General features: G+C 40.3%; 2 protein-coding genes across 2 annotated transcripts; one reads left to right on the top strand and one right to left on the bottom strand.

Moving 5' to 3' along the window:
- Window positions 1-801: 801 nt before the first annotated feature.
- Window positions 802-9,027, top strand: prg4b (proteoglycan 4b). The gene is made up of 15 exons (XM_017420510.3): window positions 802-1,004; window positions 1,107-1,185; window positions 1,445-1,561; window positions 2,218-2,340; window positions 2,596-2,673; window positions 2,797-2,850; window positions 4,431-4,490; window positions 4,593-4,814; window positions 5,055-5,684; window positions 5,965-6,051; window positions 6,352-6,488; window positions 6,582-6,738; window positions 6,832-6,933; window positions 7,629-7,757; window positions 8,759-9,027. Exons 2-15 carry the CDS (start codon window positions 1,116-1,118, stop codon window positions 8,866-8,868), a joined length of 2,076 nt encoding a protein of 691 aa, XP_017275999.1. The 5' UTR covers window positions 802-1,004; window positions 1,107-1,115; the 3' UTR covers window positions 8,869-9,027.
- tprb (translocated promoter region b, nuclear basket protein) lies at window positions 8,899-27,640 on the bottom strand. The gene is made up of 51 exons (XM_017420509.3): window positions 27,481-27,640; window positions 27,219-27,323; window positions 27,059-27,132; window positions 26,021-26,117; window positions 25,831-25,934; window positions 25,562-25,726; window positions 24,934-25,026; window positions 24,696-24,776; window positions 24,450-24,537; window positions 24,231-24,371; window positions 23,985-24,085; window positions 23,638-23,835; window positions 23,265-23,372; window positions 22,942-23,168; window positions 22,609-22,772; window positions 22,263-22,405; window positions 21,625-21,773; window positions 21,342-21,504; window positions 21,088-21,222; window positions 20,868-21,008; window positions 20,527-20,695; window positions 20,023-20,189; window positions 19,374-19,526; window positions 19,163-19,279; window positions 18,736-18,939; window positions 18,353-18,540; window positions 18,015-18,162; window positions 17,653-17,790; window positions 17,410-17,541; window positions 17,163-17,293; window positions 16,790-17,042; window positions 16,557-16,700; window positions 16,195-16,393; window positions 15,818-16,032; window positions 15,461-15,534; window positions 14,631-14,827; window positions 14,206-14,496; window positions 13,780-13,934; window positions 13,618-13,698; window positions 13,127-13,315; window positions 12,873-13,028; window positions 12,119-12,212; window positions 11,628-11,788; window positions 11,476-11,535; window positions 11,300-11,388; window positions 10,786-10,895; window positions 10,567-10,665; window positions 10,283-10,433; window positions 9,915-10,036; window positions 9,707-9,802; window positions 8,899-9,165 (listed from the first exon to the last, which is right to left on the bottom strand). The coding sequence occupies exons 1-51, from the start codon at window positions 27,629-27,631 to the stop codon at window positions 9,116-9,118; spliced, it is 7,161 nt and encodes a 2,386-aa protein (XP_017275998.1). The 5' UTR covers window positions 27,632-27,640; the 3' UTR covers window positions 8,899-9,115.
- Between the last annotated feature and the right edge of the window lie 152 nt (window positions 27,641-27,792).

Raw genomic sequence — 27,792 nt, 5'->3', positions numbered from 1 at the left:
CTGATCAGACAGATTATACCCTGCCTTTTATAGCATTTTAAAATAGAATTTTATTTTATTTACAAGCATTTTTTTGTAAAAATACCAAATGGGAGATTGCTCAACGGGGTCATGGATGTTGTCCAGTTTGGAATAAAGTAGAATAGAATAGAATAGAATAGAATAGAATAGAATAGAATAGAATAGAATAGAATAGAATAGAATAGAATAGAATAGGTTTTATTGTTTTATTATGGTTTGTTTACAATGAGACTGGGAGAGTCTTCCTACTTTGATGCATCTGCAGCATCTCTCAAAAAAGTACAAAAACAGATAAAACTACAAAAATTGAAGGATCCTTAAACAATAATGAATTAAAGGTAATACAAAAACTCTGTTCACATATTTGGACATATTTGGGTATTACAGGAGTTCTTCTGAATGCAGAAGGTTGAACAGACCATGTAAAAGGATGGACTAATCATTTAAAAACTATTAAATTTAGGAAACAAGTAAATGTAAATAAATCACAGCAATAAAACACAAATAATGCAAATGTTTCCTGAGTAATTGTGTTAAACCCTAAAATGAGCCTAATAAAGAGCAGGAGCTGCTGAGGAAGCAGGTATTTGGGATCTAAATAAGCAATAAATATTTATATATTATAAATTTTTAAAGAGAAAAAATAAATGAATTTGTTATTGAGTTATTTGGCTGTCAGCATGACTTCACGGCCTGGACGTGTGTGAGAGTACCCCCTCCGCCTCCTTCCATTGATATTTTTCCTCTGCTCAGAAGTGTGTGAAGTCAGCCGTCTGTCTGGCACAGATGTGTGTTGATGTCCTTCCAGCTGTTTGTGGGGAATGGTGATGTCTGGACTGCGGGACCCTCCCTACATCCTGTGAATCATCGCACTTTTAATTAGATCTGATTTGCCAGTTAACAGGAGGTCAGCCCTTCTTTCTCTCTGCGAGCCTTTAAAAGCAGCCTGAGTCCAACGTTCAGCTGAGAGAAGCTCGAGGAAGGTAAGCTAACCTGGATTTCTCTGTTATGTCAACACTTTTATCTTAAACTAAATATCCCAACAAATGTGTCTTTTTATCTTTATTTCTTTTGGTCACTTTCAGATTTACGTCATGATGTCCTCTAAAATACTTTGTGCTGTCATTTTGATGGTGTGTGCTTTGACATTTGGCTCTTCTCAGTGTGAGTATTTGGATCATTATAACAAATTATAACATATTTAACATTCTGTGACGGAAATTAGTTTTCAATGAGGGATTTTCCTGGAATCTGTCAAATTTGTTCTTTAGTTGGTAATTATTTACCAAAACATTTGTGTTTGTCCCCATTTCAGGAAAACTATTTAAAGTGGTGCTGCCCGTGTCCTCGCAGAGAGCACCTTAAGAGCAAATATTATGTCCTGTCTTCACTTTTTGATGATATTTCTCATTGTTTCCTGCAGCGAGCTGCAGAGGACGATGTGGTGGTGAGTACTACAGGGGTTACACGTGCCAGTGTGACTACAACTGCCTGGCTTATGAAGAGTGCTGCAGAGACTATGAATCTCAGTGCACCACAAGTGAGTCGAAACAGGGTTTTATGTTACTGACTGCAGGTTTTGGCACAAATCAGTTTGCAACTCACTATAGATTTATTTATTTTTTTATACAGACATGGTTCATGTAAAATTATAGAAAAATAGCCAGGACAAAGCAATCTCTTTCATCTTATTTTGCTTTTTGAATAGAAAAATCCTTAATCTTTATGACTTACTGGGTCATAAAAAGTTGAACCAAAATACACCACTGTGAGACAATTGTGTGGTGGAGATTTTAACAACATAAAAATGTGACTTTGACTTCAAAATGCTTTTGAAAACGTCAGGGGGCCAAAAGCTACACAAACACTTGTTTAATTTTTAACTATTTTGACCTTGTTGATGTATAATCAGAGAGTTTCATTACAATCTGTCCACTAATTCATGAGATATTTTGCTTACAAACAGACAGCGTTCATGCCAAAGCCTTAAGCAAAAAATATTTTTATGATGTGCTGTGCTCTCAGCATTTGTTGGGGATGATGCTAAGCTACTACCACAGCAAATTCTAGCTCATTATCTGTAAAACTGTCTGAGTTGTAGCAGTTTCTGTGTTAACTAAAGTTGCTTAGTTGTTAAACTTTAGCACAGCTGTGCAGATCTGTTGTATCAACAGCTGGTGATGTTGTGTGCAACAGAAAACTCATGTAAGGGACGCTGTGGAGAAACCTTCAAGAGAGGACGACTGTGTAGCTGTGATCCCGAGTGCACAAAGTTCAAGCAGTGCTGTCCAGATTACAGCGATCATTGTGACGCAGATGGTAAGCCTCGAACTGGATATTCGGGACTGGTGTGTGTGTTTCTGCATGTTAACAGATCCAGACCCAGACTACAAAACCAAACCTAAGAAATGTGAGATAACATGAACTAAATGAAACCCCAGAAAGAATCCGTTATCAGGAACAGCTTGCATGTCTGTTAGAAGCATGCGTCTCAGCATGAAGAGCAGCTTGGAATGCACTCAGTTATCTGCACTGATGCATTGACAGTATTTTCTTTATTGGTAATTACTGCAGAAATCAGTGAAGCAGCCAGTGAGACAGCACCAATGAAGACTAATTCATGTGAAATTATACACGATAACAAACCCAAAGGTATATTTTCTTGGGAGAAAAAGTTTGAGTTTTATTACATTTAGGATTTAAGGCAATTTTTTTGTTTTTCCTTTTTTCTGCCACGGCAATGCAACTAACATTTATGAATAAATGTTTCTGCAGAGTCAACTCTGACTGAAGAAACAGAAGATTCATTCAGTGAGGGAAACCTTGCAGGTGACCATGTTCTTTTTTTCACACTTCTTAAAAAGTCGATGGTTTCTTTGGTCCTAAAGTGTGATCCTGAAACCCACCAATTACATTAGCTTAATTACTATTATGAGGCGAGGATTTATGCAGGGAGGTAAATAAAGTATAGAGCTGACTCTGCTTTCTTGGGCCAAGTCTCAGCAGAACAAGCCAAGTGCATTAGCCTTAGGCGCCAAATGAAACACAAGGGAGCAGTGTTGGTAGGAGTGGACCATGTGTAGGAAGGCTGGGCACAAGTTCAGTCACACGGTGGGAAACCACAAAAAAGGACTAACAAATTATTTTCCTGCCCTTTTTACATCCCTCTTTGGATTCATGACGGAACAGTTTAATTGGAGAATATATTTTTAAATCCGGGAATCTAAATTCTTTTAGGAAATGTCTTAAAAGTAAGGCAGAAGAAGTTAGTTCTGATCAGATTGTAAGTGTTGACATCTTTAGACATAATTTACAAACATTTTACGTACTTGCCCTCTTACAGATTTCTACTGTTTTTGCTTTTTTGTCATATTTGAATGTTTTAAATTATCAAGCAAATGTTAACGTCAGACAAAGGTAACCTTGTAAATGCAAAATGCAGTTTTAAAGGGAAAAAAGCTTTCCAAACCAAGCTGGCACTATGTGAAAAACTAACTGCCCCCTTCATTTACTGTAATTTATTTTGAAAGCTGAGTTCAGTTTCACACCCAGGCCTAATTACTGCCAGACCCGTAGAATCAAGAAATCCCTTTAATAGAGCTACTATCCACAGAAAAGCAGTGGTGAACCTTCCCAGGAGTGGCTGACTGACCAAAATGACTCCAGGAGCTCATCCATGACTCATCCAGAAGACCTGCAGGCCTCACCTGCCTCAGTTTAGGTTCACCATTCACTGATAAGGAAGAGATGAGGAACAAAAAGGGTGTCCATGGAAGAGTCCAAAGGCCTCTCCATCTCTGAGCAAAAACCACACAAAGGCACGTCTCACATTTGACAAAAAACAACCCAACCATCCTCAACATGTTTGGAAAATATTCTGTGGCCTGATGAGACAAAAGGGAAGCTTTTCAGAAGGTGTGTGTCCCGTTACATCTGGAGTAAAACTAACACTGCATTTTAGAAAAAGAGTATCATACCTGCAGTCAAACAGGGTGGTGGTAGTGTGATGGTCTGGAGCTGCTTTGCTGCTTCAGGATCCGGACGACTGGCTATAATTGACAGAAACATGAATTCTGCTCTCTACCAGATAATACTGATGAAGAACGTACGGTTCTCAGTTTGTGGCCTTAAGCTCAAGCTCATTTGGGTTCTGCAGCAGAACGATGATCTGCAGCACAGAAGAAATGTTCAGCCATCTGAAAGACTCGTCACCACTTACCACAAATACCGGACTGCAGTTGTTGCCAACAAACTGCATTTTGTTTTTACTCAGGTTATCTCTTCTTTGTTTGGTGATCTGAAATGTATAAGTGTGACAAAGAAAGCAAATAAAGACTAAATCTGTAAGGGGTGAATACTTTTCCCACAGTGCTGTACATTTACTGTAAATTTGCCCATTTTTCCTACAGATGACTATTCAAATCCTCTGGAGAGTGCAACAACGTACCCACCAGACGATCCCAGTGATGGTGAGTGAAGAAACAAATAAATCCATCAAAGAACCGTTAGTGCAAACCTCTCTGTAGATATGCACAGTCAGGTCTTCCTGATTGATAAATACTCCACTACAGTGCAGGATCAGGAGACGAGTCCAACCCCGGAGAGCAGCAGCAGCTTTGGACCGACGACAGCTGACCTGCTGGATGATGTTCCTGCTGAAGCCCTTCTGGGTACAGATGCTCCAGAGTTCACTACAGAGAGAGCGTTTTCTCCCACAGAGCCATCTCCTTCAGATAATGACAACCTTTTCTCTCTTTATTCCACTGCTGGAGAAGCTACAACTGTAAGCTCAGGTGAGTGACGTTCAGGAATCAACTTCTCTCAGTTTCACAGTGTGTTCTCCACCTTTTTGTTTATGCAGTTAAGACTTTCACTGAGATGGTTAAAAAAAAGCTCATTTGAATGTTCTCTGAGTGCCTTATGACTTAAAATTTTGCCCCCAATGTGTGCATGCCTGTATTTACAGAGAAAAATTCTGCTGCACTTAACGTTTCAAATCTAAGTTTATTATTGTGATTTTATTTTACATCTAGATGCGTCAGATCCTACAAATTCCCCTGACCAAGGGACGACTCTGCCTCAGCCCGATCAGCCTACTTCAACATCAGAACCTACAACTTCATCCAGCGCCATAGAAACTACAGCTAACATTTTTCCCACAGATGAGCCAGAGATCACAACATCAGAACCTACAACTTCACCCAGCGCCACAGAAACTACAGCTAACCATTTTCCTGCAGATGAACCAGAGATCACAACCGTCAACACACCGGACTTAAACACAGCCCTGGAAACCTCCCAGGATGCTACTTCACCAGCAGCAACCCCAGAGGGAACCCCATCTGACACCGACACAGAGATGGACCAAGGGAGCATCACAACAAGCTCTCTATCTTCACTGGCAGACGTTGAAGATCCATCCACCACCGTCTCTCCAGCGGGAACAGGAATTCCCACATCCACAGTTCTGGTGCAAGATGAGGCCACGGAGACTGCTGCACCAGAGATAACTACTGCTGATCCGCTAAATGTAACATCAGAACCCACCTCCAAACCTCAGGACAAACCTGATCCACCCAAATTACCACCCACCTCTAAATCTGATACCAAGCCTGTGGATCCACAAACCCCAAACACCAATAACCCAAGAGATTACCAAAGCGGTAAGGCCTATTTGCTTTTTAAAATTATTTAAGAACATCAGTGACACGTTGCCCTCAAAAAGGAAGGACATTTTTATTGTAATGGAAGTTATTTCACAAACAGAAATGGATGGTTTCCAGTTTCTGCAGCATATTTATTAAGAATTGTTGCAGGATGCTTAGTTGCTTTTAAATGATTCCTCTGGGGGAGCACAGATGTGTTGCATGGTATAAAGTAACCGTTTTCCTCACGCTGTAAATAAATCCACCAGTTTTCTGACAAACCTTTGTTTTTCTCCAGATGACAGCAATGACACTAACCTGTGTAGTGGGCGACCTATCAGCGGAGTCACCGCACTGAGGAACGGAACAATGGTGGTGTTCAGGGGTTAGTACCAGAAACGTGAGACTATTCACCAAAAAACAAAAAAAAAACTAATGCTACTTTTTCAAACCCCCACTACATTTAGAAATAACAGTAAAAACATTACTTTTCTTTGGAAAATGCTGGAATAAATCACTAATAATCATTGTGATTTTGACTACTAAGTCCTGGTTCTCCCAGTCCAGATGTCAGTCCTTGTGTGGTTCTATATGAATAAGAATAAGTGAATGACATTAAGTGTTCATTTGTAACTATAACAGTTTGATTTAGACCAATCTTATATGCTGGTATGATTTTTTGCAGGTCACTACTTCTGGTTTCTGGACAGAAACCGGGTGCCAAGTTCCCCCCGAGGCATCACAGAGGTGTGGGGTGTCCCTTCCCCTATTGACACCGTGTTCACCCGCTGCAACTGCCAGGGTAAAACCTACATTTTCAAGGTAACGTGACTCAAATAGTTAAAAAAAATCACTCTAAGCTTTTGTTTGATGAAAGATTTTACAGTTTTCTCTTTTAATGTGTTCGTTCTGCAGGCAGGCAAGTACTGGAGGTTTGAAAATGATGTTCTGGATGCCGGCTACCCGAAAGTCATTAAAAGAGGCTTTAATGGGCTTCAGGGTCAGATCACAGCTGCCCTGACAGTTCCTCAGTACCAGAGCAGGAAAGAGTCCGTCTATTTCTTCAAGAGAGGTGACGACATGTCAAACTACCAGGAACACAAAGCTTTTCTTTATATTATTATTCTGCTTTGGTTTGACTTTTATAAAATGGATGGTTTTACAGGGGGATTTGTTCAGAAATATTCCTACCAGTCTGGCACCAGTCCAACGTGTGGCAGCCACAATGCCATTCACAAACTTCATGCCCGAGTGGTCCGACAGGCAGGTAAGACAGGAATAAAACTATTTCAAGACGAGAAATGAACCTTTCAAGTAGCTTTGCATGAATCCTTTTAAATTTGTCCTTAATTAGACAATTCTGACATCAAATAGGGCTGAAAGTAATGCCAAACAGGCCTATTTTAAAATGCTTGATGAATGGTTAATATTTTGACAGATATGATTGTTTTTTAGAGAAACAGAGCAACTCTCCAGAACAAAAAAGGTATCAGGGTTCATAAAATACAAGCAAACTGAAACCAAGGGTTTGTGAACAGTTTGAGACTAAACTGTTAAAGGTAAACCAATACAATTAGTAAATATGTGAGCATTTCAACTGAGATAAATGTTTGATTTTCAACTTTTCTCAGGCTTCAGTTGTTTTTCTGGCTCGTCAATCTAAAAACATTATTCCAAAAATGTTAAAAATGTTTAGAGCCTTTTGTTAGGAATGATCTCACAAAGTTGGGCATCCCTAATTTGGAGGTTTTAACCTAATTTTGTGGCAAATATCACCATGTATTATACACCAGACAGATTTTAGAGCTGTCTCAAAGAGATGAGGTGGTCACATCTGAGCTTCATTTCCTGTGTAGGCAGTAAGATAAATTTCTGGTCTGAGACCCTTCCTTCTGTCCATCAGGAACATCCAGTTTAATTTCTGTGCACAAATTCACCACTTCACCGTTTCTCTTTCCACAGTTTCTGTTTTAGAGCCAGAAATCAGCATCCGGAAATCCTGGAGAGGCTTCCCCCACACCATCACAGCTGCCGTGTCTATACCGAGCACCAGAGAACCCGAGGGGTACAGATATACCGTCTTCTTAAGATGTGAGTCAATACATTCCAGCTTTCAGGACTTTTCTTTTGTGTTCCTGCAAAAATTAAATCATTTATAGAGTTTCAGCTCATAAATCCATCAGTTAATATTCTGTTATTTAGTGCTGAATGCTTGAAATAGTCCAAATTCCCAATATAATAAAGCTATTGACCATAACTCATGTAATTAATAGTAGTTGACCTTTTTTCTATGATGAGGTATTAGCTGCCATCTTAATGCACAGAATTACAATATCTGAAAAAGTATCATTGTGGGGTTGTTTCAGAGGCAGTAGTGAACACACGTTGGGCATAAATTTCTTTTAGTCTGCAGATTAGAACCAAAAATAAATGAATAAACTGAGAATTCAAACCCTAAAACACTGGAGAGTAAACTTAATTTAAGAGGTTTTGCTTTGTTTTGGAACATCTACCCTCAAACTCTTGGATAAAAATATAACTTGCATTAAGGACTCAGTTTATGAGGTGAAATTTCGAGATGTTTAAGTAGCAAATGTGGTTTTTACTTAATTTTATATTTATACTACAAAGCTAACCTTAGAACAAACATAACGTAGTTCACTGTCTGTCTGCTCAGAGCTGTTAAAATCACGTCTGGAATGTTTAATGAGCGTTATGTCTTCAGGGCGGGGCACTAAACATGTAAAGACCATTAAGATCAGCGTCTATTAGCTGTGTAGTAAAAAGTATTTTATTCTAAATTGTACAAATAGTTCTGGGTAAAGCCACCACTACACCAGTCTGGTCAGGATGTTTTCACCGTCTAGTCGTTTACATCACTGACAAAACATTACAGCTCTTCAAATTCAGACTGAAGCAGACGAGAGTCATTAAACCGCATTTTCCACAAACCCTGAAGTCACAACTGCTGGAAAAAATACAGCAAATTCATTTTCACTGAATGGAAACAACTGCATGAAAAACATCCTAAATACATTCATATAATCGGCTGTTGTTTATACCTCATGACTAAAACTTTATTTGTTTTGCAGCGATACCCTACAACGTGAGAATAGATGGTGAACGTCCCGTCACCCTGGGTCCTAAACCAAACACATCCCCTCGGAGCAACACCTTCTTCAAATGTCAAAACAAACCATAACTGAAAAGCAACGACTGCTTCCTCCCAAACCAACGTTTTTAAAGTTTATTTTCTTCTTAAAAGACACACCACTTCAGCATGGATTGCAAAAAGGACTTTCTAAACACATTAAAAAACAAAAAAAAGAACACGGCAATGAATCAAAACCAGGCTTCAGAACAAGAGAAAATCAGTGGAAATGTGTTCGAAAAATGGGTTCCTGGCGAGTTTTGGTCAGCTTTGGTTGTCAAGTCGTCTGATTCGTGCTTCATCTCATAAATCTTCTTCCAGGTACACCCCGGGAAGGAAAGGCGTGACCTGTGGGGGGAAAAACAAACTCATTTATGTAAAGTTTCTCATTAGTTGTATAAAGATTTCAACATAACTGTGTTATAAAATTTCCTGATGGGGTTTATAATAATAATAATGTCAAATTTTGATTAAATAGATCCTTCTGAGACTGTTGGTGTATTCATTTAAATAAAAATGTACACATTAACTTTTTCTTTTAAATTGTTTTCTGTTTTTTTAATAAGAAAATAATGAGTTTTGACTGTAGTTGACGAAAAACATGATATTCATAAAAAGTTTACAAGACAATCTGTATTTGTTGTCTTGTTTTTTGTACATATAATAAACAATAAAGATGCTGTGTTATAAAATAAATATGGAGAACTTTTTATTATATCACTGATCAAAAAAACCATCCAACCTACTAATAATAATTTATGTATTTTTATTTATTCTGGCTTGCTCTCGCAGTGGGAAACTAATTGAAACGCTGAATTTCCTTTCAAGTTTTTCCATGAACTTGTCCTAAACATTACAGAAAAGTATTTGCTTCCTTTAAACACGTTACCTCCTCTCTTCATGCGTCCTGAGCGGTTGTCTGGCCAGCGCTGCAGCTGTCTGCTGGGTCCGGGTCGGGAGGGTTTGGGTGGAGCGCTGCTTGTATCTGGAGAGATGTAGCATCACCAATCACAACAGCCCAATCAAATCCAACAGGAGAGAAGTCATATTTACCATCACGGCCAGGAAGAGGCCGGAGCTTTAAGACTGGACTGTACCTGCAGAACTAGAAGAAGGCTCCTGGCTGGTGGAGGGAAGGCTGGCCTTGTCAGATGGTTGACTTGGCTCCTCTGTGTCTCCCTGTGACACCCCAGGATCCACAGATACTTCAGCACCGGGCCTGGAGCAAAGAAATAAACAGATTTTTATAAACTCCTATTAAAAAAAAAAGAAGAAAAGAAAAATCACCAAAACTTTCCAGTTGGTAGAATTAGACGTGACTCATTGACTAATGTGACATCTCAAACACAACTGATTAGTTCACAGGAAACCATGATTAAGGTTTGCCAGCTTAAAGGTCAGAAATCTGAGTTCAATTATCAGGAGAAATAAATGCTAATAATAAAAATAAAAAAGTAATCATCACCTGTCAGTGTCTGGCTCCAGGAAGATGTCTCTCTCCTCTCCTGAACTGGCTGTTCCCGACACGAGGCCCGGTGTTGATGTGCTCACCATGGGGACCGACTGGGAGGCATGCTCCGACGAGTCGGACTGGGCGACCTCTGAGAAGGCCGTGACTACAAGATAGTGTGAGGAAACAAACAAGCTGGTGTTTATATAAGCTTATAGCAGTCAAATTTACACAACTGTTGACGACGCTGATGAAAAGGGTGGGAGTAAAGACGGATGGACCTCACAGCAGACAGATACCTGGTGGTGCAGCTTGTAGTGGAGTGGTGGGAACGCTGCGTCCACCTGACTCCTCCTCGTGAGTTGCTAGGAAAATGGGACTTTCATACATCCCAAGACCTGAAACAGAAATTAATTCTTAATTCTCAAGGTCTTTACCAAAGCCTTAAAAGCTTTATTCCCTTGTCTTTAAAACTCCCAAATGCCAAGTTCTGTATTTGTAAACAAGTGATGAATGACCTCCTTGTGAAGCGAGCTGTCCCAGGTCAGAATGTGAGGATAAGCTGGTCTGTGGGAGGTCCTCTGAAGGGCCAAACCTGAAGCGAGGTACACCTGCAACCTGGGGGGAACTAAAAAACAAAATAAAGACAAAAATTAGTCAACTATGAGTTTGTGTCACTTAGAGGTTGTTGGGTTTTTTGCACTTGATTCTCAATTTTAAATAACAACCCTGAATAAAATGTTGGTGGGTCTTTGCTGTTAATGTCTATATATCTTGTAAAAGCATGTTTTGATGACTTGTAGTTCGACACCATAATATACGGTATAAAATGTGCAGATTAGGTTTTACTTTTGTGCTCAATCAAACAGAAAAAAATTCAATAAATCGTTCAATTAAAAAAAGAGGAGGTGGAGATCAGTATTTTGCAACTTTTCTGGTTTTGAAACACTGATCAGTTCTAGGATTCAACATTTTTTTTTAATAATTTTTAATAATTTTCTGGTTTTTCATTTAAGTGCCTGTGAGACTTACTGAATGGCTTGGTCAAAACCCTCCGAACGAGGAGGAATCAGAGTGGGAGTGCTGGGAACCATCCTGTCATCTTCTTCGAAGAAGTGTTGCTGCAGAGGGAGGATGGAAAAATACAAACCTTGACAATCACATAAATGACACAATTACTGGAAAAACGTGTTGTTAAAATGACTTACAGCACTGCTGGGAACTCCAGGAGTGAGTCTGCCCACCGACTGGCGCCGAACAGGGATACGCTGCAAGAAAAACAAAACAAAATAAGTTAAAGAGGTCATTTTTATGTCAAACACGCATTTTAGAAAGGGGATCTGACAAAAAAACAACCTACATGAACCTGAGCAGGAGGTCCCAGCTCTGATGTCGGCGCGGGGTGGATGTTCAGTCGGGGCGGCAGCTGATGCATAGGTCTCCGTGGTGACTGGGGCATCCGGGTACCAGAACTGGTGATTGGTTGTTCTGTCGAGAAGGCCTCCATTGTGTTCCCCTCAACTGAAACAATAATAAGAAAACGTTTGGATTAATATAGAGATAACTGATTTTATTTACTAGTCCACAGTTAAAGGTGCTATTTTAAAACTACAGATTAAAACAAGTGTTACAAAGTCAAACCATAATTGACTCTTAGGCTACAGAAGAACTTGAACCATTTGTCTAATGTCTAATTTTGAGCAGTTCTTCCCATCAGACATTTTACATCTTTTCCAGTCTTTAGGAAGAGTCAGACAACTACTGAAACGGTGAGACAGCTTGTGAATGTATGCAGAGTTTGAGGTGGATCAACACAAGTACAAGTTTTCAACAGGGTTTCCTGGATCTTACAGCTGGGTGTCTGGGAATCTGCAGGCCTCTGGGTGGAGTCAGACGCCCCCAGACTCTCCTCTGTCTCAGTGCCCGGGTCTGTTACATCAGCTCCCTGGGAAAGGGAAGTAGAAAGAAAATTAATAATGGAAGAAAAATTACTGGAAAAAGAAAAGAAAGAACATTTTAGGAACTCGTCAGAGTTACCAGACATACTGACAGAGCACAACGTACAGATAAATGATTCATTTTATCCCTCCAGTGAACAAAGATGCCTTTTAGAAAAACCTTGAATTTCTGGGTAAAAAAAAAATCAATAACTAGGTTCATTTAGCACCTAACTTCTGACCTTATCCAGAACTTAAATTACATTTAGCTTCATTAACATTAGACGTTGGCTCTCATGAGGATTGGCTTGTGTATCGTCTCAGTCATCCAGGTTAGGACTATCCTAAGTGGTTAAATTAAAGACACCTGAACGATTTCTCGTTTCTTTCAGACGTTTCACCTTTCATCCAAAAGGCTTCTTCAGTCCTGATTGTTGTTATGTGTCGTCGTGATCTTTACGGCCCAATTATTGTAACCGTTATAACATGAGCCGCTGCCCCACCCCTCCATCTTTTCAGTAAACGTGAGCAAAAACTACAAGCAGATGGTAAATTACGACAGGAGGGTCGAGTAGAAGTGACAGTGTGGAATAACAGAGTGTGAGAAGGAAAATGAGTGAAGATCTGACTGGAAGTGAGGAAGATGAAGTTAAAGTTGTTACTCTAACCTCTGTGTCCTCTGCTTCATAAGCCTCGTTGCCATCTCCACTCCCCTCATTACTGTCCTCTCCTTCCTCCCCCATATCACCATCATCCTCTTCCTCATCTTCCTCTTCCTCCTCCTCCTCTTCCTCATCTTCCTCTTCCTCCTCCTCTGCGTAGTCCTATGAGGAGAAGAGTGTCAAAGTAGGGATGACAGGTATCCAGGGCATTTTGTAAATAAAAACAAAGACTTTAAAAATATTCACTGCAGAGTCTGTACCTGCTCTTCTTCCTCTTCCTCCTCCTCTTCGTGTTCTTCGTCACTCTCACTGTCAGTTAGTATGACGATAACTTCATGCTGCAGTTGGTCAGGGGTTTCGCTAAGACTTGGTGTGACTCCAAGCTCCACCGAGACAGACTGAGAGGATGCAGCTTCTTCTGCTTCCTCCAGGTTTGAAAACTCTTCTGTCTGCAGAACGAAACATCGAGCAACCGTGTACATCATGAGCACGCACCTTCAAGCGTGGGTAACAAATAGCTGTAGTGCCCAATTCTCCACCTCTCTATAGACCAAATTTAAAACAAGTGACGTTGACCAAAAAGCTTTACAATTAAGCCAAATAAGATACTAAAGATGAATTTGTTTTACATCAGATTCTTTGATAGAGATAAAGCTGGGTTAGAACAGTTAGAATTAGGATAAAGAGGTTGGAGTTTTCACTGTAATGAAACATTCAGAACAAGTCTCTAAAAGAATAACAAATGACTGACCTGGCTGACCTCTGCACCATCTTGACTGTCCGTTGGCACCACCCCCTCAGCCTCAGCACTCTCCTCAACCAGCATCTCCTCCTAAAGAGATCACATGATCATCGAGCTATCCAACATTTCGCCTTTCACATACTCTTTAACATTTATTTTTGGCTATCTTACCTCCGGGCCCACTCTTTGGATGATGCGCAGCTTTTTAGGTATGGGAGCCCTGGAAGTGTCCTCCTGAGCTGCTTCAGTGTCGGTGGCCACAGTGCTGCTTTCTTCTTCTTCACGAGGCCTCTTGGACAAAGCGGAGGTTCCAGGTGTTGCTGAAACTAGTTAGGTAATAGTAAACCTTCTTTATGTAAAGCCCACAGTAAACAACAAAACCAACAATGTGGCTAATAAATTTAAGACTTCATTTTTAATCTGAAGCACCCTAAGTACAACATTTCTATTTCCAAAGATCCTCATTCATCAATCTAATAGATGTATCATAATATGCAATGTAATTTTTTTCTTAACCTATTTAATTACCACATTTCTTAAAAGCAATTATACATACAACATATAACCATCTCAGATGTTAAACGGAGCATTTCTCACCTGTGCCAAACACAGACGAGGAGGAGAACGATGAAGGCCACTCCACCTGAGAACTGGGCGTAGCTTCGATCACGACAGGCGGCGGCTCCTGACTGGCTGGCTCTGGGTGGGTCACGCTCTGTTGCTGTGTTGGCTGAACAAAAGCCGTGGCCTGCGTCTGGATCTGCTGAACGGTCAGCATGGGGCTCGCTAGTGTGGTCTGGACGTTCGGGCTGGCGGAGCGCACGGAGCCGCTGGCGCTGCCGTACACCGTCACATGCTCCACCGGTGGACCTTCAGCTGACTGCATGGCTGTTGAAGAATTAAATTAGTGGAAAACCAAGAGTGGACGCACTTTTAAAACTTCTCTCTTTAAGCAATAACATGTTGATTAAATTTCTACTTTGACAGAAGGTAAAAGTCCAAAGCTTTGCAGTTCCACCTACCTTCCTGTGTCTCCACCTGTGTGGTCGGCATGACGGTGGCAGTCGGTGTTGGCGTGGGCACCGGAGCCGGCGTGATCATGGGCCTGATGCTCGCTCGTGGAGTGGGTTTGTTACTCGGGTTGTTGGGCTGTTTGCTCGCTGAAGCGACTACAGGTGTCGGCTTGATGTTGGCAGTCGGCGGCTCAGAGGTGCAGGCGCTGCCAATGAGAGAGAATGGGGTCAAAACATTTACATAAACGTCCTTTGAGTAAGCTTGTAAATTGTCCAATGTTTAGCACAGATGTTTAAATAAAATAGTATTAAAGTTTCTAGTGAATTAAAGGTTCTTTTCTTGACAGAAAAATCAACCTTTTATGCATAATGCTGCAGAAGACGATGAAGTCAAAGTCTTGAAATAAGCACATAGTACTAACGGGTAACTTTGCCTTAATTACACCAAAAATAACACTGAAACTATTATCACCTTCTGAACAAATTATCTGCCGTCTCATCTGATAAGAACATCTCAGATTCTGTGAGATACTGTGTGTACATTCTTACTGATACAGAAAAACAGGTTCTGTACTGAGATACTTATTAGCTGTGAAACGTAATTAGCTTTCACTGAACACAACTGCTGTGGCTGATGGAAAAACAGCAGCAATTGAAAGTGAAAACATAATCAGACACCAACACTGATCCATCATATTAAACATTTAGAAGTGAAGTGGTAATATCTGGTCCAGTTGCTTCACACGTTCAGGTTACCTCTGGTTAACAATGTCACAATGCATTACAGTGCAATCAAAATGGATATTATAAAAGCTTCAGTTTTGTTGATTAAACCTTACCTGCCCCTGTCTGCAGCCGAGGTGGTCTTCAAACTGATCTGTCTCTGCTCTGTGCCCCTCTGCTGCTCTTGGATCTACAATGGGCACGGAGAGATTTGAGCCATAACACTGATTTCACAAAACCTGCAATAATTTCTACACTTTCTAGACATCTGAACAACTTAAATTGCAAATATGAAGTTGTTAACAAATGCAATTAAAAACAACTATTTGTGCTCCTTGTTGTTGTTTAAAGGTCAATTAATTTAATTTAAAAGCACTCATTAAAAGTACTAATGTCTGTCAGATGTAAGATGTTTATGTGAATATGAGAGAAATAAAGATTTGGCTCATGCAAACGTGGTAGAAGACGCTCACCTTGCTTGGACCTGCCTCAGGTGTCTCGTCTCTCTGGTCCTGTCTCTCCTGTTGAGCTCGAAGGTCTCTGAGGCCTCGCTCCTGTTTACTGAGACGGCTCTCATACTGAGACTTGAGAGCGCTCACTCGCATCTCCAGTTCCTCCCGCTGCTGCCTCAATTCATCCTGCTGCTGCTTCAATTCTTCATTTTCCTTCTGCAGCTGGTCCTTGGAGCCTGGACATAAATGAGTCAGGGCTGAGTTTCCAATATAAAAATGTAAAATGTACTACTCCAAAAGTAATTAAATTAGTTCTCTATGAAAAGGTCAGTCATATTTTATAACTCCTTTACATGTAATAGGTTGTAATAAGTTGTAAAAGAAGAAAACCCTCTCACTTGTGAGGAGGCTGATTTTCTGCTTGGCGCTAAGAAGAGCCTTCCTGGTTTTCTCGTCCTTCTCGGCCATCTGCTGTTTCAGAGTGTCCTCCTGAGAAGTTTTATCCTGCAGCTCCTGCCGCACCCTCGTCAGCTCTGTCTGCAGCCTGGAAGACTGCTCCTGAGCACTGCGGGCTTCAGCCTCTCGCTCCACGACCACCTGTGGAAAACACGTCGCACTGTTTACATCCCGATCATTTCCAAAGACAATTCCAAGGCGATCAAACTGATCTGCTGGTATCAAAACTAAAACCAAATCTCACCAGTTCAGAAAACAAAATATGTCTGTGTAGAAAAACATAAATAAATGAGTGCCTTTTCACCTTGTTGATGTTCTGGAGCTGTCCTTCCAGCTCTTTGTTCCTGGTTTCAGCCTGGCTCAGAGAATCTTTAATGCCCTGCAGTTCTTGAGCCGAGGCCTGACGTGCCTCCTCGTCCTGGGATGGACCTGCTGCGGCATTTGTCACCTGAGAGATATACAGAATGACAAATTACCCTCATGTCGGAATGAAATGTGCAACACAAGTTGGACTGAAGCGAGGAGGGAAATCATTACCTTGTCATGTTCCACTTTAAGCTCCTCATACTGAGTCTTGTAGCGTCGTCCGATTTTCTTAACCTGGTTGATGGTTCGCATCTTCTCCAGGAGTTCCTGGTTCTTAGTTTCCAATTCCTTCTTCATCGAATTCTTCTCTTCAATGAGCTGCTGGATACGTTTAAGATGTACTTCCCTCTCAGACTGCAGACGACCCTGTTCCTGGTTCTTAGTTTCCAATTCCTTCTTCATCAAATTCCTCTCCTCATTTGTCCTATAGAGACAAAAGGAGTGCAAAAATAAACGGGGATGTGGGAAACAATAAGAAACAGAACTGCTAGCAAGAAGACATTTGTATGATTCGATCAAACACCATAAAGATTCATAAACTCACCTGGCCAACTCTTTATTAAGCCTATTGGTGTCTTCACTGAGCTGCTGGATGCGTTTAAGATGTAAATCCTTCTCAGAATGAAGACGCTTGAGCTCATCAGGATCTGCATCCTTCTGTTGACTCACCAACTGCTGTTAGAGCACGAAAACAAATGTGTCAATATATTAATTATTAGACATAAAGAACTCTCAGATCTCTGCTTCATAAACAAAGCATTTACAGTTTACCTTCTAGTCTCTAAACTGACCTGGGTTCGAGTCTTCCAGCGCTTCACTTCCTCTTCTAATAACGTCTTCTCGGCCTGCATCATGCCACTTCTCTCACTCAGCTCAAAGTTAGCCTCCTGAAGCGGCAAATTATCCGACTCCAGCTTTTGCACCTGAAAAACACACGTAAAAGCCTTGAGCTGAGAGTATCGGAAATTTGGGAAGTTACAAAAAAAATCATGACTGATAAACTCAAACACTTTCCTGTAAAACGAGTCGGATACCTTAGCTTGGCTCTTCTGCAGTTCTTGTGCCATCTTCTCTTTCTCCTCTCTCAGTATCTTGTTGGTCTCTATCAGGATGTTCATGGTTTCAGTCTTCTTCATCAGCTCATCATGCTGAGCCAGGGTCTTTGCAGTCACCTGAGAAGCACGGTGGTTATCACTTGTCACATAATGTAGGACTTGAAATTGTTAGCAGGTTAGACAATTAAACACTTTTGTCCATTTATTTTGTGTATTTATTCTGCCATAGACATTGGGAATTCTCTTGGATTGAAAAAATAAGTTTTCCCCTTAAAGATTATCTTTTTACAAGATCTTTATTAAATGTGGTAACTTTGGATTGGACAATAAAAAGAACAAACCTGCATCCGTTCCCTTGCAGCAGCCAAACTGTCCTGCGCCTCCTTGAGCTCTTGTTCCAAGTGTGCCACTCTCAAACGGTGACGTAAACTTTCCTCTTGGGCCATCTCAAAACGAGATTCTGCAATCTCCTTTTCTCGACGAACAAACCTACGGTCAAAGACAGAAATCAAGAATTATTAAAAAAAAAAAAAAAAAAAAAAACCAATATGAACTTGAGACAAGACTCCATCAAAAGTTTTATTTGCTGCAATTTTCAAACCTCACCTGTTTTGTTTAGAATTTGTTTCTGATATGGCTAAAACTAATTAGGCACAAAAAGCAGAGATTAATTAGTTACCTGAGGATCTCAAGCAGCTGGTCCTCAGATTTTCCCTCTTCAGTCAAAGATACATTCAGTGAACTCTCACTGGAGGCCCGCTGCAGACTGTCAGCCAGTCTGCTGCTCATTGTCTGAACCTGCTCATGCAGGAGGCTGTTCTGTTTCTGCAGCTCCTCGTGCCGACTTTCCATCTTGGAAATCTCCTCCTGCAACACAAAGGGAGATATAGCAAGTGAGAAAATGAATTCCCATCACAATAAATTACAAATAAAAAACATTCAATTAAATCTACAGCTCAGAAATATATGCTTTTAAGATTGCAACAACTTTGTAACTCAGGGTTAATATGCATAATGTAAAGTCTATTTATTAAATACAACACAGTAACACATAAAACCAACCTTGAGGATCTTTTCCTGTTCCTCCCAGGAGACCCTGGCCTCCAGTAATTCAGCTCCGACTCGCTGGACTTTCTCCTCTAGCTGATGTCTGAGCTCGACGGCCTGCAGAGCCTGAGCCTTGGCGGTCTGCAGAGCCTCCACATCAGCTGCGTGCAGAATCATCTCCTGCTCATATTTATCTTGGGCTTCAGCTGCCAGCTTAGCCTTTGAAATAGGAAATAAGACTTTTACATCATGATAACACATTCCACATGGATCCTGACTAGCCTTTTCCATTAACAGCCTTGGTGCTTCTAAATGAAGCCACATCATTTTAACTGACCTTCAACTTGTGCAGATTTTTTTCAAACCCACCCACTGGCTGTATGTGTTATGCCTAATAATATTAATGATCAATTCTTCATTAAGATTTACTGTAACTGCTTACCTGCTCCTGGCTGTCCTTCAGAGCCTGCTGCTGCTGAGTTTCAGCTACAGCCAGCTGCTGCTGCGTCGCCTGGTGATCCTCCCGGGCACCGCTCAGACGTCTCTTCAGGTCATCAATCTAACAGACACCCAACGAAATATATTAAATAAACAGTTCACATATATGGTGAATTTCATCAGTATTTACAGGCTCATAAATCATGATTTCACACCTCCTTCTCCAGAGAGGCCAGAGCTTCCCTTTTCTCCTTCTCCATGTTCTGCTTTTCTTCCTCTGTTTTCTGGACCTTCTCCTCCAGCAGGCGATGCTGCTCCTCAGATTTCTTCAAGCAGGTCTCCACAGATGAGCAGGCCTCCTCCGTTACCTGGTTATTTACAAAAAAATATGTATATAAATTTAGTCACCACCTTAAGTATCTGATCATCAAAGACATTGACTTAAAATGATCAAACTTTTTTTTTTCCAAACTAGACTTTTAATTGTTGAAATTCATACATTTTTAAACGATTATAACGAATTAAATTTTTTTTCTTTAGACATTTACCACATATTCAGTTTAGACAATTATTGAAATATATGTATTTTGATGTCATGTTCAGCTAAGTGTATTTTCTTAATTGACTGTCAGCACTTTAATACTACATCTGCGTTTTGGCATCAAACTAAAAGGTTTAATTGTATAAAACTTAATGCAGCTTGTTTAACAGCAGGTGGTGTGCTAAAAACTTTTTATTGTGTTTATGCCAACCACAAAATTACTTAACAGTTTCTTCCTTTTGCATTTTTTTTAAATTGTTAAATGTTTATGATCACAGGGACCCATAAACAGTTTGTGGGTTGTGTTCCAACTGTGTCCTGACCTGTTTCTCTTTTTCCAGAGACTCCTCCAGGCTTTTAGCCATGGCTTTGTATTGCTCCATGCTGGAGGTGACGGCCTTAAGGCTCTCTGCCAGCTCCTCTGCCTGGGTTTCGGCCAGCTGCAGGCGGCCTTGGAGCTCCTCTCGGTCTTGGTCTGAACCCTGCAGACCTGGGTGGAACAATTTATCATTTTAAATGGGATTTGATGCATTCTGGACTAATGAAAACACCATTTCATTGTAAAGCCCTTTGAAAAAAAGCATGGTTTAAACATTTTATTGGGTCATTTCACATAAGAAAATAGAGACTAATGCACTTAAGCAAAACTAAATAAAAAATTGTAAATGTAGGTCAGTCAACCAGAAAAAAAAGGTTTATTATTGTTCCTAATAGACCCGTGAATGAATTCCTTCACACAAATTAAGAATCTCAAAACAACCTAGGCAGTAGACGGTATATTTAGGAGTATATATGGAACTTCCATGTATTTATTTATGTCGGCCAACCTCTGATGATGGATGTAGATGGTGAGCTCAGGGCGTGGCGTGTTTCAATGCTGCCCTGCTGCATCTTGAGGGTGTTGAGCTCCAACTCCGCAGCATTCAGTTGCTCCTTGGTTTTCTGATTTAAAGCAACTTGTGTCTCCAACTGCCTCTTTACTTCCATTAACTGCATCTAAGCAAAATAAAAAAGGTTAGTTATTGTTATATTTGTAAAACCTTCTGTATGATCATGCTGTTTCAAATCCATTTCTGTCAACTTTACATCAAAAGCAAGACTGCTTTAAGGCCCGTATCTAAAAATCAAATCAGTCCATCAGAAATGATTGTTTCAGTATGATGCTTACTTCCTGGTTTCTGCTGAACAGGCGGCGCTGTTCCACTTCCTGATCAAGCCTCTTCTGTAGCTGGAGGCTCAGCTGTTCCTGCTTTTCTAGCTGGCTGTTGAGACGCTGACGTGTTTCGGTCTCTGAACGCTCAAGAGTGGACTGAATAACAAAAAAAGTCCACATTTTTAAGCTTTGTTTTGTTTGGATGTGAGCATGTGGTCCAAAACAATTCCATTACCTGAATAGTCTTTAGATTGGTCAGCAGCAGGTTCTGGCTCTGCTGTTGACTCAGATTCGTCTCTTTCTCCTGACTTAACCTGGACTCCACCAGCTTCAGCATGTCTCTCTCCTTGCGAAGGTTCTCAGCATCACCCTAAAAAGCAAAGGAAGATTGATATTGATAATTACATATCAAATACTAGCACAATTCACCTTAGTAGTAGTTATTAAACACTCAAAAACACAATAATGGATGATCAAAGGCCATCCAACCTCAGTCATGCTGAGTTTCTCCTTGGCAGCTTTCAGGTCCTCGTTCAGAGTATGAACAGTCTGCTCCAGTTTCTGCGTGGCAGCAGACATCTTCTGTTCTTTTTCTCTAAGTGAGGCGATCTCCTTCCTGTAGCCCTCGACGTTGTCCTGCAGCATCTCATACCTGCACGGGCAAGTTCAGAAGCCAGTTTTTGGAGAGCAAAAATGCTTCTATAAACCAGCAACCAAGTGTTAAACACTAAATTTTACATAACTTAACACCAAAAGTTCTGTAACTTTTTACCTCTTTGAGGCAAACTCCAGCTGAGTGGAAATCTTGGCATTCTGAGAGCGGAGATCAGACAGCTGCTCCTGGAGCTTCTCGTTCTGTTCGGTCATCGCCTTTTCACTCTCCGAACGCTCCGTCTTATAGGTGGAGAACACTTCCTGCAACTGCACATGCAATCAGACATTTTATGCACTTTCATATCACTTATGTTTCTCCAGTCTGAGTGCTATTTATGATGATAAAATACAATATTTGACATGCTATACTTTGATCCAGTGACAGCAGGTAAATGTGAAACAGGAAATTTCCCAGTTGCCTAAACTCTTGGAGAAAAGTTTCCTTCACTCCAAACTAAAATATTTGCAGACAATTTCATAAAATAACTTCCAAAATTATTTGTTTTGTTGGTTTTTTTTTTGTTATTCTTTTCACAGTGACAAAACCTTTAACTAGATGATTTCACAAGGAAAATGATAAAAGATTCTTCATATGACACAGAGTAAATAAAAGCACTTTCGAATGAAAATATACTTTAAATGAAGCACAATGCCATCTGGTGGTGACACGAGCAACAACCTAAACGTGTCAAAGTGTGAGGTTTGTGCAGTTTGTTTCACTAAAAACCATCAGAAAAGATTCAGAAATCAGGTCACCTGTCGCAAAGCTGCTTTGGCCTCGAGCGCTTCAGCAGAGTCTGCACCCATGGAGACTAGTGCAGTGGGTGTCCCTGCGGTGGGAGTGGCTGCTGGTGAACGTCGAGGGGTAGATGTCAGGGAGAACTCCTCAGGTGGTGTTCCTTGAGGAGAAGAAACAATAGATTCAGATACAAATGTAGAAAAATAAATATTTGGTGAAAACCAACTTTCCCAGGGCCATCTTAAATGGAAGTATTTTGACATGCTAATCACCACAATTCAAAGAATCTTCATTCAAATGGTTGTAGAGATGCAAATGTGAATGTACCGAACCATCACTTAGTTTCACTTTTTTCTGTGTCACCTTGTTGAGGGAAGGCAACTCCGGTGGCCTGAGCCAGCAGCAAACGGTACATGTCCCTCTGCCTCACAATAGACTCGGTCATCTTTATCTGCTGGTTGCGTTGCTCCTTCAGAGACGCCAGCTCAGCCTGAGCTTTCTCCAGACTCTGCTCCAGCTCCACACGCCTGAGAGAGAACACAGCGATTAGCCGAGCTGACAAGAATTATGTGTAAAGTTTCCAATAAAATACCCTTTTAGAGTTTAATTCCTGTAATTGTGAAATAATAAACGTGTAGGCTATAAAATCTCTTTGGGGAGAAGGTAATCAGAGACAAATATATAGTTTGAACAGACCTGTTGCCTGTGGTCTGAAACTCCTCTTTTTCTTGGGCATCACTGAGCTCCCTGAGAGCCACCAGAAGACGCTGGTTTTGCTTCTGAAGCTCGTCCACGCTGCGGAAGGTTACCAAGTGTTGGCTGATCACCTCGGATGTGCTGCTGACGTCAGCAGAGCTCACCTCTTCTTCATGAAGCACATGGTTTCCACGAGCCTCTTCCAGCTCGATCAGCAGCACACGGACCTAGCAGAAACAGCAGACAAGAGAAATCTACAAGTGTTCAAATTTCTTATGATTTTATTTAAACACATGACACAGATACAATAAAAATAAGCCCACCTGTTGAGCCAAATCAGCGAGCTGGAGTTCAGACCTCTGGTTGTCTCTTTCCAGGAGAGAAGCACGTTTGTTGGCTTCATCAGCCTCATTCTGCAGACGGTGCACCTCCTGCAATAAGCACATTTAAATAAAAAAAAACTTAGATAGCTGACTGGAAATACAGACATTATCCAGTTTTACATAACCGACTACAGTCTCCTGACAGCATTCACTATGAACAAATCAAATTTTAAAAATTTTACTCTGTTAACAAACAAACAAAAACCGTAGTGAGCATTCAGTACAAAACAAATCAAGACCTAAATGCATTAAATAAATGAAACTGAAACTGAAAAAATTAAATATTCTATTACATATTGTCAGCATTACACACCTTAACAGCCTGCTCCAGTTTGGCAGAAAGACTGGCCACAGACTTCTGCATGCGCTCATGCTCATCCCTTTGTCGTTTGAGGATCGGGGCTTTAGCTTCTACTTCCTGCACAATGTCATCTAGATACTTGTTGACCCGTTTATTCTCCAATCGCTCCAACTGCAGCTGCTCCTGGCTCTCCAAATACGCTGTGTACAACTGAAAACATGCCTCATGTTAAAAGAGGGGGGAAAGTGACTGCGTCTCAGTGCTCCTCAGCACAATTTATTAAGATGAGCAAAGGCAAGATATTTACAACTGACAGAAACTACTTGGTAAAATGAAGTGATATTCGATGGTTTACATACCTCAGTCAGCTTCATGCCAGGTTTTATTTTGGACACAGTTGCTGCTGTTGGAGACATTGTTGTCATTTGCTCCTCAGACAGCACAGCCGCACCAACAGGACCTGGACATAAAAAATAAAATAAAAATAAAAAACCAACAGAGGCAATCATAAAACATCAACCTATCCCAGCAACATTTGGTGAAAGCCTTCGCAAAACAAAAAAATGCCAAAAAGTAACCAAAAGACTAGAATCACGACAACTGACCTCTAAGTTTAGAACTTGAGAGCAGTTCATTGGCGTTGTCCAGCTCTTTTTCAAGACTCTGAATCCTGTCCTTTAATTCACTAACAGTTTTATCTGATGCACCATTCATTTCCTGCAGCTTCTCTTCAAGAACCTTGTTGGCTGGAAGGCAGAAAATGAGAGATTTTAGAACCATAGCTTATGCTCTTAAAGATTATTGTGCATGTAGGGTCATTGCACCTTCTCCAGCATCTTTCAGCAGCTTATGCAGTTCCTCCACTGCCCGACTCAGCTCCTCACTCTTTGCCTCAGAATCTGCTGCTGCTTCCTGGAAGAAAACATGAAACTTTAACTTCTTGTTTCCTGCAAATAAAAAACAGCAAATTCTCTTATCAAAAATATCTGAACCTTCATGGTTTAAGAGAGTTAATGTACTGGCTGAAGAATACTATGCTCAAAATAGTTTTCTTCAACTTGTGTTCACACCTTGTATAAATTGGAAAGCTTGATGTTGGCATTCAGCTCGTTTCTAAACTTCTCCTCCATGTTGGCCTGTTGCTCCTTGGCCTGGAAAAGAAAGAAGTAAACATGTGGTCATTCACATCAATATGACCTAGTTGATCTAAATGCTGCTTTATTTACTAAACCAAAGATTTTCTTGCATAATATTCAAATGAATGTCACAATTAGAACTGCCTAAAGCTTCAAAACTATCAATACACACTTCTTTTAGTTTGCTGATCATCTCCTCATTTTGTTTCTGATGGTGTTCATTTGAAGTCCTCAAACTCGCCACTTGGTCTTGGAGTTTCTTTAACTGAAGAAAAACAGAAAAAGACAACATTAGATGAAATCAAATGGAAAACTCAATGTCTTTAAAACACCTCAACACAAAACATAAAAATGAGCAGAAAGAGACTATAGAAGTAAATAAAACATCACTTGATTTCACGTCAGTCTTCAAAAGTCTCCAAAAACACCAGAAAAAGTGACTAGTCGCTTTATTTTTTTAGAAAAAAAGTGACTAGAGGGGTCAGAAAACTCGCTAGACATCTGTACCCGCCCTGCTCTGCTCTGATTAGATGAAACTTTGGCTCTGGTTCGCTTTATTTGTTGAAAGCAGTGTCAATTTTATCCCTGTATCATAATTAGATTGGATGGCTTTAATGGAACCACAAAAACAAACAAACAAACAACATGCCCCCCCCCCCCTTCTCATTTTTACAGATGACAGAAATCCATTGTGGCGATGGAGAACTTTAATCCCTGTAATTCACTAAGTAGATTCAGCAGATTACATTAGCTCTTTAGATGATTACAGTAATATGTTGCATATACAAAATAAAACTTGCCTCATCTTCTTTATTCTCCAGGGTGCATTTTAGCTCCAGGATGTCATTCCCCTTCGCCCGGGACAAAGACAGCAGTTCTTCTGTCTTGGCCTTCAGCTCGTTTTTCAACCAAGACATCTGGTCATGTAGCAGCTCCTTTTCTTGTTCCATACGCTTCTCTTTGTACTGGAGATGCAAACCATCTTCAATCAGTAATTTACTTATAGGGTCAAATGCAAAACAAAGAGGCAGACATATTCAATGGATATAAAAACAGATACATAACTCACTTTTATGTTTACTTCTGCTGCTTCAAGCTCATCTAACTTCATCTGCAGAGCCATCTTAGAAGTGTTGACTTTCACTAACTTATCATTGAGCTGCCTCAAGTCATCTGGCAAAACAATAACAATAAATTCAAAATTTAAATGCATAAACAAAAATAAAACAAATAAAAAGTGTAAATGAATGTTTACATACCATTTAAATGTTCCACTTCCAGGGATCTCCTGTCCAGTGTTCGAACAAGTTCTCGCTTTTCTGCCTCCAGTTCGTCTTTGGTCTTTGAGAGCAAAGTCTAAACAAATAACAGTATCTGTTAGACTGATTTAGAGGTCAAAAACAATTGATAAATTACACCTCAACATTAAGGAAAAACAGCAGCTTAACTACCTGTTCAGTTTCTCTATATACAGATAAATTAGTCATAACTTTATGACCACTGTTCTAACATTGAGTGCTGTCAGTCAGGGCACAGACAGTAATCACCTTGGAGGTTGTGATCACTGTTGAATGTGTATAGTTTTTACAGATAATATCAGCTTTCAATATCATTGATATTTTGGGAGTTTTTAGCCTGAGTGTGGCCAGTCTGAAGAAATGTTTAGGAAGGATGCAAATGTAAATGTTGTGGTGTAGATTTTCTCAGCTATACTGTGACAGAAACAAGACGACCTGTGATCGCAATAATTAATGCTGTTAATATTTTTTGTAAACTTTGATTTAACAAAGCTGTTTCTTTACTGAGGAACTTGAACTAAGCACATCTCATTGTGGCAACATTAAAAACATTATTTACTGAAAGCAGACACCTTTAAAAGAAACTCCAAGTGCTTTGTCTAGAAAAAGAGTTGGAATAACTCACTTCAAGGACAAGATGTGTTTCTCTGCTGTGTTTGTGCCAGGTGGTCATGTTGTTGCTCGAACAGCATGAAGGGTACTCCTTTGTCGAGACCCATTATTAATAAAAAAATATGCCTTTCCCCGTAACTTAAAGCTTACTATAAAAACCGAAGCCTCACACAAAGTAACTCAACTTGCAGGCACAGTGGAAAGGAGAGGAAAGAAGTAATTTTGAGCCATTCTCACACTTCTAGCCTCTCTTTTATGTCTAAAATTTACGAGTGAACGTTTTCCAGCTGTATCACGTGCTTAAATAAAATGTATTACAGAGGAGCATTAATCTCTTGGTGCTTGAACGTGACCTTGATTATTATTATTATTTGTGTTTTGCCTTACCTGCTCTGATGACAACTTCTCTCGCGCACTTTCACACTCCCCATTCCTCTCGCGGACACTTTTCAGCTCCTCACCTGCATCAAACATTGATCAACACAACCCAGTGAACCGGAGCCGAGCTAAATATATAAATAAACACCGACATCACGCTGCCTCTTACTGAGTTTGCTGAACTCATCTTTGAGTTTAAGATGTTTTTGAGTTTGGGACAAAAGCTCTGCCTGACTCTGAGCAAGCTGGTCAGCTTTTTCAAAAAACTGTTGTTCTGCAAGATGAAAGTAAACAAGACCACAAACAGGAATTATTAAAAATGTTATTGATACTAATAAAAGTTGTGAATGAAAACAACGGAGTAGCTCCTGGAGTTAGCATGTGCTAGCTCCAGTTAGCTTCAGCAGTTACTACATAAACAGCCAACTCACCACTGTCAACCCGAAACTGTTCATGTTGCGCTTTCAATGAATCAATTTCATACTGACGATCTGAAATTATTTTTTCAAGTTTGCTTTGAATTGTTTTAGGTAGCTTAGATAGCTCGGGAGCCTCCAGCTCCTGCGACAGGAGTGCCGCCATTTTCGCGAAATCAACAGGCGCATGCGCAGTTGATCTTCTTCTTTTGATCAAACTGTCACTCATAGGTTTTTACTGCCACCTACTGGAATCATCGACATACTGACATTTTTTAGCACACAACCCGTCAAGATTACTATTTATAAACAATACAAATTGTCAGT

This window comes from Kryptolebias marmoratus, linkage group LG24 (genome assembly GCF_001649575.2).
Source record: "Kryptolebias marmoratus isolate JLee-2015 linkage group LG24, ASM164957v2, whole genome shotgun sequence".
Lineage (NCBI taxonomy): Eukaryota > Metazoa > Chordata > Actinopteri > Cyprinodontiformes > Rivulidae > Kryptolebias > Kryptolebias marmoratus.
Note: the sequence above shows the minus strand (reverse complement) of the source record. Positions and strands in the feature narration are given on the sequence as shown.

Excerpts from the sequence above, each read along its gene's own strand:
- prg4b (XM_017420510.3), top strand. The coding sequence starts at position 1,116 with ATGATGTCCTCTAAAATACTTTGTGCTGTCATTTTGATGGTGTGTGCT. Across the intron at positions 4,815-5,054 it reads AGCTACAACTGTAAGCTCAG|ATGCGTCAGATCCTACAAAT; the intron begins GTGAGTGACGTT and ends TTTTACATCTAG. Across the intron at positions 6,052-6,351 it reads AACAATGGTGGTGTTCAGGG|GTCACTACTTCTGGTTTCTG; the intron begins GTTAGTACCAGA and ends GATTTTTTGCAG.
- tprb (XM_017420509.3), bottom strand. The coding sequence starts at position 27,631 with ATGGCGGCACTCCTGTCGCAGGAGCTGGAGGCTCCCGAGCTATCTAAG. Across the intron at positions 26,118-27,058 it reads AGAAGTTGTCATCAGAGCAG|ACTTTGCTCTCAAAGACCAA; the intron begins GTAAGGCAAAAC and ends TTATTTGTTTAG. Across the intron at positions 14,497-14,630 it reads ACAGGTGGAGACACAGGAAG|CCATGCAGTCAGCTGAAGGT; the intron begins GTAGGTGGAACT and ends ATTCTTCAACAG.